We start from the raw sequence: 15,789 nt of genomic DNA, 5'->3' as shown, positions 1-15,789 counted from the left end.
CTTTCTGCTGCTGCCCCACCCCCCCACCCCCAACAGAGCTATGCCAGTTAGCCTGACTCTACAGCCAGAACAAAGTCCATCACTCTCCACCATCAAGGAGCAAAAGGTCACAGGATTGAAATTAGGATCTTCTCCCACTAGTTGAATTGGGATGGGAGGCAGGGAGACTGGGAGATTAAGAACAGAGGCAAAGGGAAGCAGACATTTAAGGCTGGAAGGGATCAATATGGCCACTAGAGATAGAAGTGGAAAGGCCGGCATTCGAACACAGGTCCTTTGGCTCCAGCCAGTGCCAGCAGCTTTATTTATCCTGGCCATACGGAAGACAAGGGAAAGAGCTGACTGGGCACACAGAAAGCCTAGGGTACAAGGGTGAAGGGTGTGCAGAGAGCTAGGCCATCTGTGAGGTCTGAAGGAAGAAAAAGACAGCGAGGAGAGTATGGAGACCCCCAGCCCCTATGTAGACAGACGGCATCTCCTCCCTGTTACTTGCTTTTTTAGCCATGTATTTTTTTCTGTAAAATGTTCTGGTTTTTTTTTCCATAACTTATAAACATGATTTACACCGAGGGGGTGGCAGAGAGGCTAGTGGGGAGAAGGGGGTGGGGAGAGGCCAAGGGTAATGGACGGAACTGGGGGGATAGGGATAATGGGGCGCCCTCCTGTGGCCACCAGGGAGGCAGGGCAGGGATGCCCAGTCCACACTGCCTCCTCAGCAGCTCAGCTCCACCACATGGGGAAGGGGAGAGGCCCCCCACGGAGGACCCTCCTCCAAAGTCCTTCCCACCTAGATCTCCTAGATCCTAGAGCTCCTTCCAGGAATGGGGAGAGGGGGCAGGGGATCGGTCTTCCAGTATTCTCAAGTCCCTCTCCAAAATGCTGAAGTCTCCCTGGCCATGCCCAAGGTCTCCCCAGATCCTGGGGTCTCCCCTTTCCTAGCCCTCCCTCCCCAGCCCAGGGGCAGAGGGATGGGTGGGATGATGGGCTCAGCCAATGGTGAGGCCAAAACCACACTGGAACTTGTTCTTTCGATGATTGAGGAAGGCTCCCAGGGCCAGGGTTAGGGGCAGGGGGGGCAGCTTCTTCTCCAGGGTGGCCCCCACGATCCAGTTACTGTCCATGGAGCCTGGGGGAAGATGAAAGGAGAGACTGGGCCTGTGAGGGGACAGGGGTGCCAGGGGGCCCCTGGAAAAGCCTCACAATCCCCCCTTTTTATGCACTAGCTCCAGGTGAAGAAGTCCTGTGCTGGGGGCTCAGGGGTTGGGAAGGGTCATGAAGGGGCTACCTTTGAAGAGGAGGTTGGCTTTGGGGAGGTCCAGCTGGTAGCCCAAGGAGACACTAGTGTCCTGCATTCGGGTGCTGGCTTCAAACTCCACCCCGACTTGAAGCTGGAGAAAGCCACAAGGGTTGGTTGGGAAATCCCCACCACCCCCCAGAGGGCCTAGCACTTCAGCCCCTTTCCTTGCTCCCACCACACCCTTACCTGATCACTGGCTTTGTGGTAATATGTGGCATGGGCCCCTGCCTGGCCCACGGTCAAGGTCGCCAACCAGTTGGGCGCTTGGGGGGAAAGACGAGAGTCATCAAGCATTCTGGGGCTTTGTGCCTCCCCTGCCCTTAAGCACAGAGCCTGGCCTCATACCTGTGTACTTCCCTGCCAGAGATACGACAGTGCCCTCCTCACCCGGCCTTCGGTGATACACCAGCTCCCCGCCCAGGGCCAAGCATGGAGTGATACTCTGAAGGTAGTGAGCCACAAGAATCCCTGGGGACAGTTATGGGGACAGTCACCTCAGGGTGCTCTCCTCCCTCCCTCCCTCCCTGAACCACAACCCAGAGGCAGCATTTTTCTTCAGGTCTTCATCCTTCCCACAGTGACACAGACCTCTGGGGAGAGAGACACTGTCTGTCCCCACCTCCCTCAGCAAGTGTCACTGTGAGAAACAAAGAAGAGATGCAGAGACAGAGGGAGATGTTCAGAGAGCCCCCCAGAGACACCGTCTCTCTACATCTTCACGCTTCTTAAAGAGACCCAGGCACCAGAGAGGATGGTGCCCGAAAGAACCAAACCAAGAGCAGGGCACCGCACCCCATCCTCCTGAGACAGGGCAGAAAGAGATATGAAAGACACGGCCATGGCCGCCCAGCCCTCCCCAGCCGGCCCAGCATGGGCCTCACCTGAGCCCACCAGGACGTCGGGGTTCCCCAGGGTCACAGCGGCTGTGAAGTCCGAGCCGCGGTACTCGCCATCCACCTGCCAGTTCACAAACTTGGACTGCTGGGTCTGGGGGGAGACAGGTGTGCTGATTCCTCAGGCCAGCTCCAGGCCCCCAGCAGCGCCCAGCCTGGGCCACTCCAGGAAGCACTTACCTGCACGGCCATCTTGGACCGCAGGCCAGGCCCCACCTGGTGGATCACCTGGGCATTCAGGCTCCCGCAGTTGTCCATGTCTCCCACCAGCACAGGGAAGGCCTGCGGGTGGGACAGGACAGGAGTGAGGGGAGGAGGCAGGACCACAGGCTGGCCAGGGCGGCTCCAGGATGGGGCCCCTCTTACCTCGGTGGGGCTGAGCTGCTTGGTCCCTACGTAGGTGACCCCAAAGTGGTAGTTAGAGTCTCCGATGGTGCTGAGGGCCACGGTGTGGTTGACCTGGGGGTGCGACACGGGTCAGGCCTGGCCCTTGACCTGCCGCCCTCCCCTCCGTGTGGGGCCGCCCTCCTGGGGCTCACCTGGAAGTGGTTACTGAGCCCCTTGTTCACCGTGAGCTTCACGCCCTCCATCTGCACCGGGAACAGCTCTGAGGGGAAGCACTAGGGTCACCTGGGGGTGGGGGCTCCTGGGGCCCCTGCCCGACCCCCCCAGGCCCCCAACAGGGGGGCCTCCTCCCACTTATGAAGGGACGAGGTCTCTGCCACAGGGGGAGGGGCTGAGGATGAGGTGAGTGACTCCTCCAAGGTCACCCAGGTTGGCACCGGCGCTCAGACTACATGGGGAAGGCCCCCTCGCTGAGGCTCCACACGGCTGCAGGAGGAGGCGGCCACTAGGGGGCGCCTCCAGGCACCGAGCCCCGGGTCCAGAGGAGCCGAGTTCGAATCCAACCCCGCTCCCACACGTCCCAGCCACGAGGGGCCTCTGGACGAGAGTCGCGGCACTGCCTGCCTCAGTTTCCCCAAGAGGCCGCGCCAACACAGAGTGGAAGCTTTCCTGGGCGCTCCCTTCTCCCCCTCCCCCCCTCCGGCAGAGGCACCCCCTAGCGGCGGCCCTTACCCTTGCACTTGCGGTGGCACTCCTCAAACGTGCCCGGGTTGGGCAGGCAGCAGCAGGCCTCGTCCTCCGGCGCCCGGGGCCCGCTCCCGGGGCCGCCCGGGACTCCTCCGCGGGCGCCGGGACCCGCGCTCAGGCCGCCCATTGGGGGCAGCGTGAAACCCGGCGGCGGCGGCGGGAGCGGCGGCGGCGCGGCCACGAGGCCCGGGCCGGACGGAGGGGGCGGCCCCGCGGGCGGCGAGCTGGCGGCCAACACGTTGCCCATGATCACCTGCAGGAAACCGGGGCGAGAGGTCAGGGGTCACTGTCGCCGCCCACGTGACCACCCCCTCCCCCGTGCCTCGGCCCCGTCGCAGGCCACGTGACCCCGACCCCGGGTCGCTGCTCACTACGGGTGGCTGCAGCTCCTCCCGGCTTCCGCTCCGCACCCGAACCCCCGTGCGGGAGGCGGCGCCCAAAGCGCAGGCGCAGTCCCCGGCCCCTCAGGAATCGGAGCCCATCATTGGCCCGAGGGATCTCATCGTTATAGGTTGGTCTTTTCCGCCCCACCCTCACCCCATCATTATTGGTAGGCCTTTGACAGATCCCGCCCTCCGTCTACTCCTATTGGTTTGTCCAAGGAACGCCTCCTGTGATTGGTCTAGGGTTTCTCCGTTTCAAGCGCCCAGTACGGCATTTGCCCCACAAGCCCGCTATCTTCTCGCATTTTCATTGGTCATTATCTGCGAAGAGCCCACCTTCGTGCAGCACCCATTGACCTTCCAGAGAGCGTCCCTTTTCATTGGTTTATGATGCCACCTCTTTTACCCTCCCAAACATCATGAGGTTAGACATTCGCCCCCAAGACCCACCCTCTTTGCTTTCCCATTGGCAGGCCCTCAGACTGTCTCTTTACATTGGCTTCGGACGCTCGCCCCCCCCCCCCCCCCCGCCTCCCCGTCGCAGCTGTCGGATTGGTGCGAGGCTGAGAGGAAGTCGCTGGTGATTGGCGGGCGGAGCCGGGTCTCGGCGGGCGCTGGCCTAAGTAGGCTGGGCTGCGGGGCTTGGGCCGGCGGGCGGCAAGGTCAGAGGCATTGCCAGAAGGCACCGCAGGCCGGGACTCCCCGACGATTCCCTACTCCCACCCCCTTTCCTCTCGTCAGTCCTGACCCAGAATGCTCCGGTGGGGCTTCCGTGACCCTGACCGGCTCTGTAGGGCGCCATTCCTTTCCCACCATGCCCCAGAGCTGCCCTTCTCCACTACTTCTGACCCTCACCGGACCTGGGGACAGCCCCGGGGCATGACGGGTACCGGACCGGTACCGCTAATATCCACTAGGTCCAGTTTAGCTCCACAAGCACACAGGTACTCAGCTGCCCGCGTGCCGGGCACTGTCGGCCCCGCCCTGTGGGAGCGTCCGTTCCCGAGGGCCAAGCTGGACGAAGCTAAGTGAACACCGGACATTTGCGGGGCGGGGTCCCCAGGGCCACCTTCGGGAGGTGGAACCCGAGCTGGGCGGGCGGAAGCTGGGGTGGGGAGGGGGAGAGCACGGAGGTCCTTTGGAGGCGTGGGAGTGAGGAACTGCTGCGGCCAAGGCTCGGAGGTGGGAAATGGGAAGGGCAGCGTTGGACAGGCCAGCTTGACGGAACGTGGCAAGCGTGAAGAGTCCCGGGTGTGAGGTGGGCAGCCCCCAGCATACGCGTGGCTAGGCGTAAAAAGTCGCATTTATTAGGAAACGTTTGTGTACAAAAGTCCGTTCCCCTCCCCTACAGTTCCCCCAGGGAGGGGCAGGGCCAGCTCAGCCGGCCCCTCACACCTCCTGCACCACCTCCAGGGGCCCCGAAGCACGGCCTCCAGAGGAGGGCTGCAGGCAGGCACCTTGGCCTCTCCTGCCTGCAGGAAGGGCAGGAAGACTGGACGGTGTGTTTGGAGGCAGGGCGCTGCCCAGGGCTCAAGTCTGGGCACAGGGAAGGGGGAGCAGCAGGGGGTCGTGGGGGGTTGGGTGTGGCTCAGAGGTTGCACTGAGGGCAGAGATCTCAGTCCTGGCAAAGAGGGGTCTGAGCAGAACGCCAGCGGCCGTGGTGGGGGGGCCCGGACGAGGTCTTCATGGCCGAGGGCGAGGGCCAGGGCCCAGGGGTCACACGTACATGGCCCGAGACATAACGAAGCCCCTCCCTCGATAGGCCTCGGCTGTGGGGTAAGCCAGAGCATCGTAGATAGGATTGACCTTGTCCAGGTAATCTTCATCCTCCTCCAGGGGCAGCCTCTCCCCTCCAGCAGCATCACCTAGCTCCTCCAGGTGCAGGGGCAGGGCAGCTGCACGCTCCTCCAGGGTGGGCAGCTCGTGGTATCGGGGCATGTCCTGGGCAAGGGAGAAGACTAAGTGAGAGCGGCCTCCTCCCTTCCCCACAAAGCCCACAGAGGAGCCGCAGGGGCCCTGGCCAGCAGACCCACCCGCTGCTGTATTACCTGTTCAGGAGCTGAGATGCTGGACTCAAAGTATGGGGTCTTCAGAGGGATGTGCTCCGAGCTACCTAGAGTGAAGAGCTGAGAGGGCTGGGGGCAGAGAGAAGGGGTGGGGTGGGGACAGGTCAGGGCAGATTCAAGGGGCCAGAGGCAGGGGGATGCTCAGAATAGGGAAAGGGGAGGGAACAGGATGCGTGCTGAGGCAGTGGGAGGCACAGGGGGTCATGGCAGTCAGGAAGGAAAAGGGATGTGGAGAAAAGTCTTACCATTTCTGGCTCCTCTAGTTTCATCTTAGGAGGTGGAGGCTTGTAGGCAGGAGGGCCTTCCAGCCTGTGAGGAAGGAATAGAAGAGGAAAATGGTATTTCATTCCCTGAGTTTTTGCCAGTGGCCCAACAATTCCATTAATTCAGCTCAATTAAATTCGCATCTGCTAAGCCCCTGCTGTGTGCTAGACGCTGGAGATTTAGGGACAAAAATGAAACAATCCCTGCCTTCAGAAAGCTTAAGTTCTCTGGAGGTGGGGGAGGAGAGAGGGACCAACACATGGCCAGTGCACTGAGTGCAGTTCTCAGATATTGAAAAGGCTTTCAGTTCAGATGGTGCCTTGATGGCTAAATCCAATCAAATGTTCTCAGTCCACATCCTTCCTGAGCTCTCCATCTGTGACACTATGGACTAACCCCTTCCTCCTCGAGTTTCATGGCATTGCTCTTATAATTGTTGAACAAAGACATTGAGAAAGAATAAAGAAAGCCTTCCTTGGGAGACAGCTGGCTTAAATATTATTTTATGGAGATTCAGTACCCAGAGTCCTTCCTGAGGATTGAGTCTGCAGAGATTTTTAGTGATAACAGGTTAAAGAGACAGTTTTCCATTTGGGCTGGAGAACCTGGAGAGGCTTTACTTGATGAAACTGCTTTAAGCTTAATCTTAGAATTCTTGAGAAGAAGAAATGAACTAAATAGCTTGAATGAACTAAATAGTGGAACTGTATTTTCAGAAAATGAGTCACAAGTATGGTTTAAGGTGCCTCTTACTCTACTGAGTCCAACAGCTAAACTACTGTAAAGAATTGTGTTGTTGCTAATAAACTGCCATCATCAGTAATCAATCGATAACAATATTGATCTAATTTTAAGGGGTTTGCTGTAGAGAGAGATTTGAGCGAGCGCTTATGGGGAAAGAAGATTTTCTAATAAGTCAAGCAGCAGGCTGAATGTGAGTGGGCTCTACTGTGTAACCTACTTACACGTATATCCTGCATCTTCTTCCTGCCCTCAAGAATAACTTTCCTTAGGCTCCCTTCTTTCTCGTACTACCCCTTTTCTCTACCAGACAACTGGAGATTTGGGGAGCCGGAAGAACTAAAGCCTAATCCATCACAGGGACAGATAAAGGAAGCCAAGTGGGTTCTGTAGAGGCAAGATATTTTAATCTAGCACCAGGGGAATTAATTGCCAGAACTTCTACCTGCTACCTCTCTTTTCCCCAAAGGGAACCAAGGCTTATCAGAGGGCCTGAGCCCAAGATTTACCACTGATATCTTAATTGACAGTTTCTCAGCTCTAAATCTCCTTGACCTCTCTCCAGTTTTTGACACTTGGTCCGTGGGGCAGGTAGGTGTTGTAGTGGATAGAGCACTACGCTTGGGATCAGGAAGACATCTTCCCAAGTTCAAACCCAACCTCAGAAGCTTACTAGCTGTATGATCCTGGGCAAGTCACATAGCCCTGTTGGCCTCAGTTTCCTTATCTGTAAAATGTGGTGGAAAAGGCAAAGCCCTCCTGTGTCTTTGCCAAAGAAACCCCAAACAGGATTAGAGGGAGTCAGAGCACAACTGAAATGACTCAACTACAACAAAAATGTTTGACTGGCTCTTCCCTTATTGTTTTGGCTCTGCCCATGTCTCCAGCCAACCCTTTTTTCAGGCGGTCATCACCTGGCTCCTGCCATCTCAGTGTGAGCATGTCTTGAGGCCCTATCTCTGTGTGTGTGTGTATTTAGTTATCATCCTTATGCAGGTTGTGTATATACGTCTCTCTCCTCCTCCAGGTCCTACTCTGATGTCTTAGTATGGCCTGTGTGACCCTGAGTGATTGAAAGTTAATGGAAAGCAATTTGTGACAAGCTCTATCATGCTGAAAGGCTTTCAGTCACAGAATTTGATAGTGGGGAGGGGAGGGGGTGCCATCTAGTCCAGCCTATTTGTAAGAAAAATCCCCACTTGAACATACCCAAGAAGTGATCAGATCTATGGACTCTGTTTGAAGACCTCCAAGGAGTGGGAACCTTCCGCCTCCCTCTTGAGGCAGGCCATTTTAGAATGAGAGTTTGGCAGCTCTAATTGTCAACTAGGCTTTCTTGACATTGTCTGAATTTTCCTCTTTGCATCTTCACCCATTTTTGGTTGTAAAGGGGGCTGGTTCCTCTGGATGTCTCCTCCACATGACAGTTCTTCAGAGACTTGAAGACAACGTTCATGTTCCCTCCTGAGGCTTGACTTCTCTGGAGTAACTATGCCAGATTCCCTTCACTGAACCTCTTATGTCACCATCCTGGCTGCTCTCCTTTGGATACACTTCAGTTTATTCATGTTCCTAAAAGATGATGGCCAGAACAGCCTACAGTACTCCAGGGGCCCATTGGGACCACACTGGGACCACCATCTCCCTGCTTCTGGAAGCTGTTCCCATCTTAGTGCAGCCCAGTGTTGAATTAGCTTTTCAGGGTGCCCTTGCACGCTGCTGACTCATGTTGAGTTTGCAGTCTACCAAATCTCAGCATCTTTGTCAAAACTGCTGTCTCATCACTGCCTCTAAGAGGTGTGAAGTAGCTTTTTGACACCTGATAATTTGCCCTTGGGGAATTTCACCTTATCAGGGTCCTTTTGGATACTGATTGGTTTCTACTGGGTTAGCAAACCCTAGAAAGTTGTCATCTGCAGATTTTATGAGCAACCCACCTGTCTTTAAGTCACTAATAAAAGTTAGTATAGGTGAAGCACAGATCTCTAGGACTCTACACTGGAGACTTCCTACTAGGCTGGCATCGAACCTCCGACAGTCCACCAGCTCTGAGTCATTTGATTCTTAGAGAGGAAAATCAAGGAGTTGGCAGAGTTAGAAAACATGATTTCATGAGTTAGATGCCTGATAATTTCATGCTGCATTGTTCCCTTCTTGGAATTTCACTGGCAGCAAAGAAGACCAGGAAGATAACCACGCCCATGTACCAATACCCAATGGGGAAGATGATGAGGCAGTGAAATTCTACCAAGACCTCCGTTTTGTTCTTCAGTCATTTCCCTTGTGTCTGTCTCTTTGTGAGCCCATTTGGGTTCTCTCGGCAAAGACACTGGAGCGTCTTTCTTTCCTTCTCTAGCTTCTGCTTTTCTTCTCTATCTCATTTTACAGATGAGGAAACTGAGGCCAACAGGGCTAAATGACTTGCCCAGGGTCACACAGCTAGTAAGTGTCTGAGGGCACATATGAACTCATGAAGATGAGTCTTCCTGATTCCTGGCCTAGCACCCAGTCCTAGTTAGCTGCCCCTCAAGATCTCAGTAAGACCCTTGTAATTAAATCAAGATAAACCTAATTGGAAAAAGTCAAAAGGTGGGGAATAGTGTTAGAAAAGTGAGGGAAAGACTGTTGGTGGAGCAGTGATTTGGAATTATGATGAGGTAAAAAAGGTAACTAAAATGTGCACATCCTTTGACTTGGCAATCTCATATACCCCAATGAGGCCAGACAGAAATAAAGGTTCCATAGCATAATATGCATAGCGGCACTTTATGTGTTTACTGGAAAACAAGTTTAATGCCCATCAGCTAGAAATGGCTAAATAAACTGGAATATGAATGTAATAGGATATTACTATGCCATAGGAAAAAACACCCATGAAGAATTCGGAGACACAGAAAGGCACATAAACATACAGATAGAAATCAGCACAACCAGAAGAGCAGTCTATAGAACGACTACAACAGTGCATGAAACTGAATCTGACTGGTCATGTAGGGACATCTCTGTTTCCTCAGAGGAGCTGCCAAAGAGTTGTAGACGATGTAGAAGCCCTTCCCTTTGGGTCAGAAATGCTTCCTCCAATGCCCATCAGTTGGGGAATGTCTGAACACGTTGTGGTATATGAATGTAATGGAATACTATTGTGCTATAAGAAATGATGAACAGGAAGACTTCACAGAGGCCTGGAAAGACTTATATGAACTGATGCTGAGGGAAAGGAGCAGAACCAGGAGAACTTTGTGCACAGCAACAACCACAGTGTGAGAGGAATTTTTCTGATAGACTTAGCCCTTTACAGCAATGTAAGGACCTAAAAAATTCCCAATGGACTCGAGGCAAAACGCCTTCCACATCCAGAGAAAGAACTGTGGAACTGGATCGCAGAATGTAGCAGATCACATTCTATTGTGTTATGTTTTGTTTTTTTTATTTTGGTTTCTTCCATTCATTTTAATTCTATGCAACATGACTAAGGTGAAAATGTATTTAATAAGAATGTATGCGTAGATAGAACTTATAACACTGCACTTTGTCTTGGGGAGGGAGGGGGAAAAAATCTAAGATATGTGGAAGTGATTGTAGAAAACTGAAAACAATTAAAAAAAATACTTCTCCCAAAGTGGGGTCAAGATGCATGTGGCATGTGAATGCTATGTATCCTGATGAAATGGTCATGTCTGAGAATCGAAGAATCTCAGAGGCCAGCTACTGCAGCTGACCACCAGGGGCTAGTACATCCAACTACACATGATCACCCTGCCTTTGCTTGATGACCTCTAAGGAGGGAAAAACCCACCAACGTCAGAGGTGGCTCATTCACCTGGTGGAAAGCAGTCATTTTTAGGGAGTTTTTCCTGACATCAAGCCTCAGTTGACCTCTTTCCAGCTTCCATCATTCTCTTGCTGGGACCGAACAGTTCCCAGTGCCTCCCTTAGTCTTCTTTCTCTCCTCCAGGCTAAATACGCCCTCTTTCTTCCCCTGTCCTCACATGCCACCACCTTGAGGAGGCTCTTTGCTATTTTACTGTGGTCAGTGTCCTCTGGATGCTGTCCAGCTTTATCAGTGTCTGAATGAAAATATGGTGCCCGGAACTGAGCCCAGTCCCACAGGTGTGTGTTGCCCAGGACTTCAACTGCCCTGTCTTGGATACAATGCCTCTATGTGACCCAAGGCCCCATTAGCCTTCTTAGCTACTGTGTACACAGTGACTCTGTGCTTGAATTCCACTAAGACTCACAGAGATTTTTCTGATGAGCTACTGTCTAGTCATTTCTGTTGTACTTCTGAAGTTAATTTTTTGGAGCCAAGTGTGAGGGTATATACAGGTGTCTCAAAGTTAAAAAAATGGGAAAAAGCCTTTAAATTGCACCAAGACTTTTGCGACCCCCTCCTGGAAAGATTTTTTTTTGAATTCTGACTGTCAGCCAGAGTATTTATTACCCATCTCTCCCTGCTTAAGGAAATCTGTAAATTCAAGCATGCCTCTGTTCAAGAGATTGATAAAAACTATAATAATTGGTACAGATCTGTGGACCACCACACCATATGCCTTAGTCATCCCCTTTATTACTTCTTTCAGGATGTAGTTCTTCTGAGACAAGTGCCTTGAAATTATCTGTGGCAGCAACAAAGTCCTCTCTATTGCCCTCCTTATCTGGGATTTCTCCTCTCTCCCCCCAATTGCTATATTTATCCTGTTTCTAGTTCAAAGACTTCTCTTTAGCAGATAAAATTGAAGCAGAACAAGGGATGACCAGGATTCATCTCTGCATCTGCACACCCTGTTTTTTGTTTCAGTGAATCCCCCTCGAGCAGCACAGCAGCCCACCTTTGTCTTCTCTCCCCTCTGGGGACAACTGCAGATCTAGCAGGTCTCCCTTCTCCTATCTGCTACATACAAATTCATGTTCCTAATGTGCAGCTCTGGCCTTGTCATTCCCCTGCTCAAGAAGCTCCTGTGGCTCCCTACTGCCGCTAAGATAAAACATTTAGCACTTAAAACCCATCACAACTTGCCTCCTGTTATGTTATATTCCTCCTTATGCACCCTGGGCAGCTAGGTGGCACCATTGTGCATTTGGGGTGAGGGGGCACCTGAAGTCTGGGAAACATCTTCCTGAGTTCATATCGGACCTCAGTAACCCCGGGAAAGTCACTCCACTCTGTCTCAATTTCCTTATCTGTAACATGAACTGGAAAAGGAAGTGGCAAACTCCTTCTTGCCGAGAAAACCCCAGATAGGGTCACAGAGTTGGATGTGACTGAACACCCAAGTGCATGCTGTGTTGCAGCTAAACCAGCTGACTTGCCGTCTGCCACACACAACATCCCATCTCTCGCCTCCCATCTTTCCATAAATCCATCAGTAAACATTTGGATGAGGGCTTTTATGTTCCAGGCCATGTGCTAATAGCTGGAGATACAAAGTAACCAAAAACAGCCCCTTCCCTTGAGGAGAGACATGTAAATGTTATATACATACATTACAAGATACACATAAGATGCATTCTGAGTTTTAGGAGGGAAGACGAGCTGAGGGACCAGGAAAGCTTCCTGCACAAGGTGGCTTTGGAGCAGTCTGAAGGAAGCCAGGTATGGAGGCTGGCCCAGTGGGGTGGGGTGTTCAAGGATCTGCAGAAGGACTGGGGAGAGGGAAGAGTAAAATCTGGAAACTGTCAAGGGCTCTCCTCTCCAGTGCTTGGGTCAAGAGCCACTTTGCGCAAGAACTGGTCACCCTTTCCACCATCTGCCCTGAAATCACTTTAGTACTTGAAAAATATTTATCTGTGTACACATTGTTTATCCTATAGATGCAAATCTCCTCAAAGGAGGGAATTGTCTTGGTTTAATCTTTGTCTCCACAGCACTAAGCACATGTGAATTTAATTTCTTTCTGTTTTTTAAGAACCACTTTATCATCTTTGCTTCCCTGGAGTGTGAAGGGGTATTACCCCAGATTCTTTTCATGCTTTTCCAGAAAGGAGAAAGGCTTGCCCTTTGCCTGCAGATAACAGTCATTGCAAAATCGTCCCTGATTAAAACTAGAATCTAACGGGTGTGGTGGATGGCCTCTTAGGCAACTCAGGAATGGCTAAATAAATACCCCTATTTAACTAGGAATGTGATGTAGCTTAGCTGTGTCCTAAGAAATGATTCCAGGGAATGCTGAGTAACAGACTGATCCAGAGTAAATAAGTTACCAAGGACAACCACACTGTAAAGAAACAGACTTAAGTACTGATCAAAGCAAGGCCCAACTCTGCCCTCCTCCCCCACTGCACCTACTACTTCTGAACAGAGAGAGGTGAAGCTGACCCCTGGGGACAGAGCCCATTGTGTGGATTGTCCTTGCTTGACTAAGCTTAGTAATTACAAGGTTTCATTTTCCTCCTTTAAGTTCATTAAGGAATATGGGGGGGGGGGGGGAGGTGAGTAATGATAAGGAAGAAAGGGGGGGGACAATGCAAGCCTTTAAAAACTGCACAGAACAAGGATGTTTAGAAGGAAGCAGACAAGGACAGTTTTGAAAGCAACAGATACAATTGATTCTATACTTAAAATGGCTTCCTAGTTTCATATGGCATTCTGCTTTTGTGTTTAACTGTGTCTATGGAAATGCCTTTTTTAGGTGTTAAAAAAAATTAAAGCAGATTTACTTTGTTCTTTGTATCCATTACAAGTGAGACCTTCAGGTATAGTTTTCCTTGGCACTAGCTTCCCACAGAATAGATCGAGGCACATTCCAGAGTTGTCACTCTGCTTTTTATCCTTTTAGTGTCCTATAAAACCTAGGTAAAGACATTCCACTTTCCCCTCTTTTCCCAAGAATCTGTTATTTCACTTACTTCTTCCTCTCAAGACCTTCTGCTTAGCCTCCTTGGGTCCTGCCCTTTCCTTTGCTCTCTTTTCCTCTGGTCCTTCAGCTTAAAACTTTGACCTCCTTAAACTTCAACTTCTTCAACTTAAACTTCAACAAGCCTTCAACTTCTCAAAGTCTCCTAACTTTTCTTTATTTGTCCCTCTGCTCCCTCCCCCCTTTCCAGCCAGTCGATAAACACAGCTCCTACTGTCTATGGGGCTAGCGTTACAAAGAAAGAAGACTGTGGATGGAAATGGGTGACTGTGATAAGGATAAACTGGAGCTAGTCAATAGGGGAAAGCACCAGAATGAACGGGGATCAGGAGAGGATTCCTGCAGAAGGTGGAATTTCAACTGGGTCTTAAAGGAGTCCAGGGAAGGCAGAAAGCAGAGGTGAAGGAATCCAGCTGTGGAGGGACAGGGAGTGAAAATGCCTGCAATCAGGTGATTGGAGGAGGTCAGTGCTACTGGATGGCAGAGTGTGTGATGTAAGAAGACTGGAGATGAAGGGCTTTGAATACCAAACAGAGGATGTTCTACATATTTTGATACTTGAGGTGGTAGGAAGCCACTGGAATTAATTCAGTAGAGTGTGTGTGCACATTCGCTTTAAGAAGATTATTTTCAAGATTCCAAAGCTCTTAAGTCACTTTCAAAATTCCCTTTTCTTATTCATGCTAAATGTTTCTGTCAACCTTCTCCTGAAGCTGGACACACCGTTAGTTATGTGATTTCCAGTCTAGCAGGCATTTCTGACTCACCTATCTGTGCCCAGTCAGACCATTAAAATTTTAAAGCAAAGATAAATCAACAATAGGTGAGAAGAGAAAATATGGTATGGAACTGAAATGAGTCTTTGTTTGATTCCAAAGTTGAGAAAATAAAGTAATTGACATATTGGATTCAGTCAAAAGGCTACACTCAAAGATCTAAAAGGCTACAATGTAACCTTGAGATTGCAAGTTCCCCACTTCTGTTTAGTACAACCGATACAATGTTATCTGGAAACAGGGAAATCCTCTTCACCTTGATCTCTTCGATTAGATCTCCCAGAAAGCCACCTCATGATATGCTTCACCCGGTGGTAAACTATTACTAGACTATTCGTTTAAAAATATTTTTTTAACTGATGTGATGGTAAATTTACAACGAAGAGACCAAAAGAGTCTAGAAACAATCAGCCAACAAAGGATCTCCTGGCCAAGTAGAGAAATACAACAAAGGAAACGCTGGTTTAGAATATGACCTCATTAGTAAAATCTTATTGAGGAGAATGGGAGACTTTAAAAAAAAGTGAGAACTAATAAAGGTGCGAATACAAATCCAATTAAACTACACCACAGTGAAGAAATTGAAGGATGAAACAAAACCCAACAAGAGAAAAGATCTACAAAGATTTCTCTAAGAGTCTTTCACAGTGGAATTACATGAGAACTCAGCATCACAGTCCCTAATGTGCTACATGAAGAAATGAAAAAGATATTAAGAAAACAAACCCCCAAACCAGAATAACTGGACCAGACCAAGAATATAGAGAAAAAAATGTATTTTAGGGGTGATGCAGTTTTCAGGGTGTTGAGGGATAGATACTTTTAAGATACCTGAAAGAGGGGAGACTACCAACCATATGACTATTTAAAAAACATTTGATTCAGGAGAGCAAAAGGGGACTAAGGTAGAAAAGGCAGTAATGAGAACTAATGAGAAAGCTGGGGAAAGGATGTGTAACAGACAGGGTATGCACAGAACGAATCATGCTGGAGGAGATAATTGTCAGGAAGTTTGGGGTTTAATTCACAAGGTTTCTGAAGGAGAGGAAGATCAGGGAGAAAAAAATTCAGGCACTGATAATGCAGAACACATCTTTACCATCATACAACTTGATCTAGACATACAGATCCTGAACTGGGGCTTAGTGCCAGGACTAGATTCACCCCTCTGCTGCACTTCTCATTGAGTTGCTTGGTCCTGCCTGGGGACTCCTGGGTTCTTGTGCTGACCTTTGATCCCCTGGATCTTTGAGGGTCAGGGCTCTCCCTCTGCTATCACAAGACAAGGTGCCAGGGGATTCAGAGAGGCCAGGCATGGGATGTCCTAGTCTGACTGCTGACATTGCTGCTGGCTGTCCCTCCTTGGCACCTCCAAGGTTCTCAACCTGGAGATTTCTCCTGCTTTTGCTTTTTGTATCTCTGG

At 50.7% G+C, this 15,789-nt stretch overlaps 2 protein-coding genes across 4 annotated transcripts in view; both read right to left on the bottom strand.

The window, feature by feature from the left end:
- Window positions 1–489: 489 nt before the first annotated feature.
- On the bottom strand, window positions 490–3,752 carry TOMM40 (translocase of outer mitochondrial membrane 40). The gene is made up of 10 exons (XM_072607965.1): window positions 3,654–3,752; window positions 3,268–3,535; window positions 2,730–2,797; window positions 2,557–2,649; window positions 2,371–2,472; window positions 2,179–2,284; window positions 1,643–1,765; window positions 1,484–1,560; window positions 1,286–1,388; window positions 490–1,126 (listed from the first exon to the last, which is right to left on the bottom strand). Exons 2-10 carry the CDS (start codon window positions 3,527–3,529, stop codon window positions 987–989), a joined length of 1,074 nt encoding a protein of 357 aa, XP_072464066.1. The 5' UTR covers window positions 3,530–3,535; window positions 3,654–3,752; the 3' UTR covers window positions 490–986.
- Window positions 3,753–4,950: 1,198 nt separating this feature from the next.
- NECTIN2 (nectin cell adhesion molecule 2) overlaps window positions 4,951–15,789 on the bottom strand; it is a 32,520-nt gene continuing 21,681 nt past the window's right edge. Inside the window, exons 7-9 of one of the 3 annotated variants that reach the window (XM_072607946.1) lie at window positions 5,977–6,040; window positions 5,714–5,800; window positions 4,951–5,606 (exon numbers count right to left, since the gene is read on the bottom strand). In XM_072607946.1, coding sequence (XP_072464047.1) covers window positions 5,382–5,606; window positions 5,714–5,800; window positions 5,977–6,040 — 376 coding nt within the window. In that variant the 3' untranslated portion in view covers window positions 4,951–5,381. The remainder of the gene's footprint in view (window positions 5,607–5,713; window positions 5,801–5,976; window positions 6,041–15,789) is intronic. The other 2 variants (XM_072607949.1, XM_072607947.1) reach the window with 2 other exon arrangements.

The sequence above is a fragment of the Notamacropus eugenii genome, chromosome 5 (genome assembly GCF_028372415.1).
Source record: "Notamacropus eugenii isolate mMacEug1 chromosome 5, mMacEug1.pri_v2, whole genome shotgun sequence".
NCBI classification, from domain to species: domain Eukaryota; kingdom Metazoa; phylum Chordata; class Mammalia; order Diprotodontia; family Macropodidae; genus Notamacropus; species Notamacropus eugenii.
Note: the sequence above shows the minus strand (reverse complement) of the source record. Positions and strands in the feature narration are given on the sequence as shown.

What these genes read in the sequence shown, in the direction of transcription:
- TOMM40 (XM_072607965.1), bottom strand. Translation starts at nt 3,529, where the DNA reads ATGGGCAACGTGTTGGCCGCCAGCTCGCCGCCCGCGGGGCCGCCCCCT. An exon ending in GTGCCACCGCAAGTGCAAGG is followed by an intron (nt 2,798 to 3,267) that starts GTAAGGGCCGCC and finishes GCTTCCCCTCAG; the next exon opens with AGCTGTTCCCGGTGCAGATG. An exon ending in ACCACAAAGCCAGTGATCAG is followed by an intron (nt 1,389 to 1,483) that starts GTAAGGGTGTGG and finishes GGCTTTCTCCAG; the next exon opens with CTTCAAGTCGGGGTGGAGTT.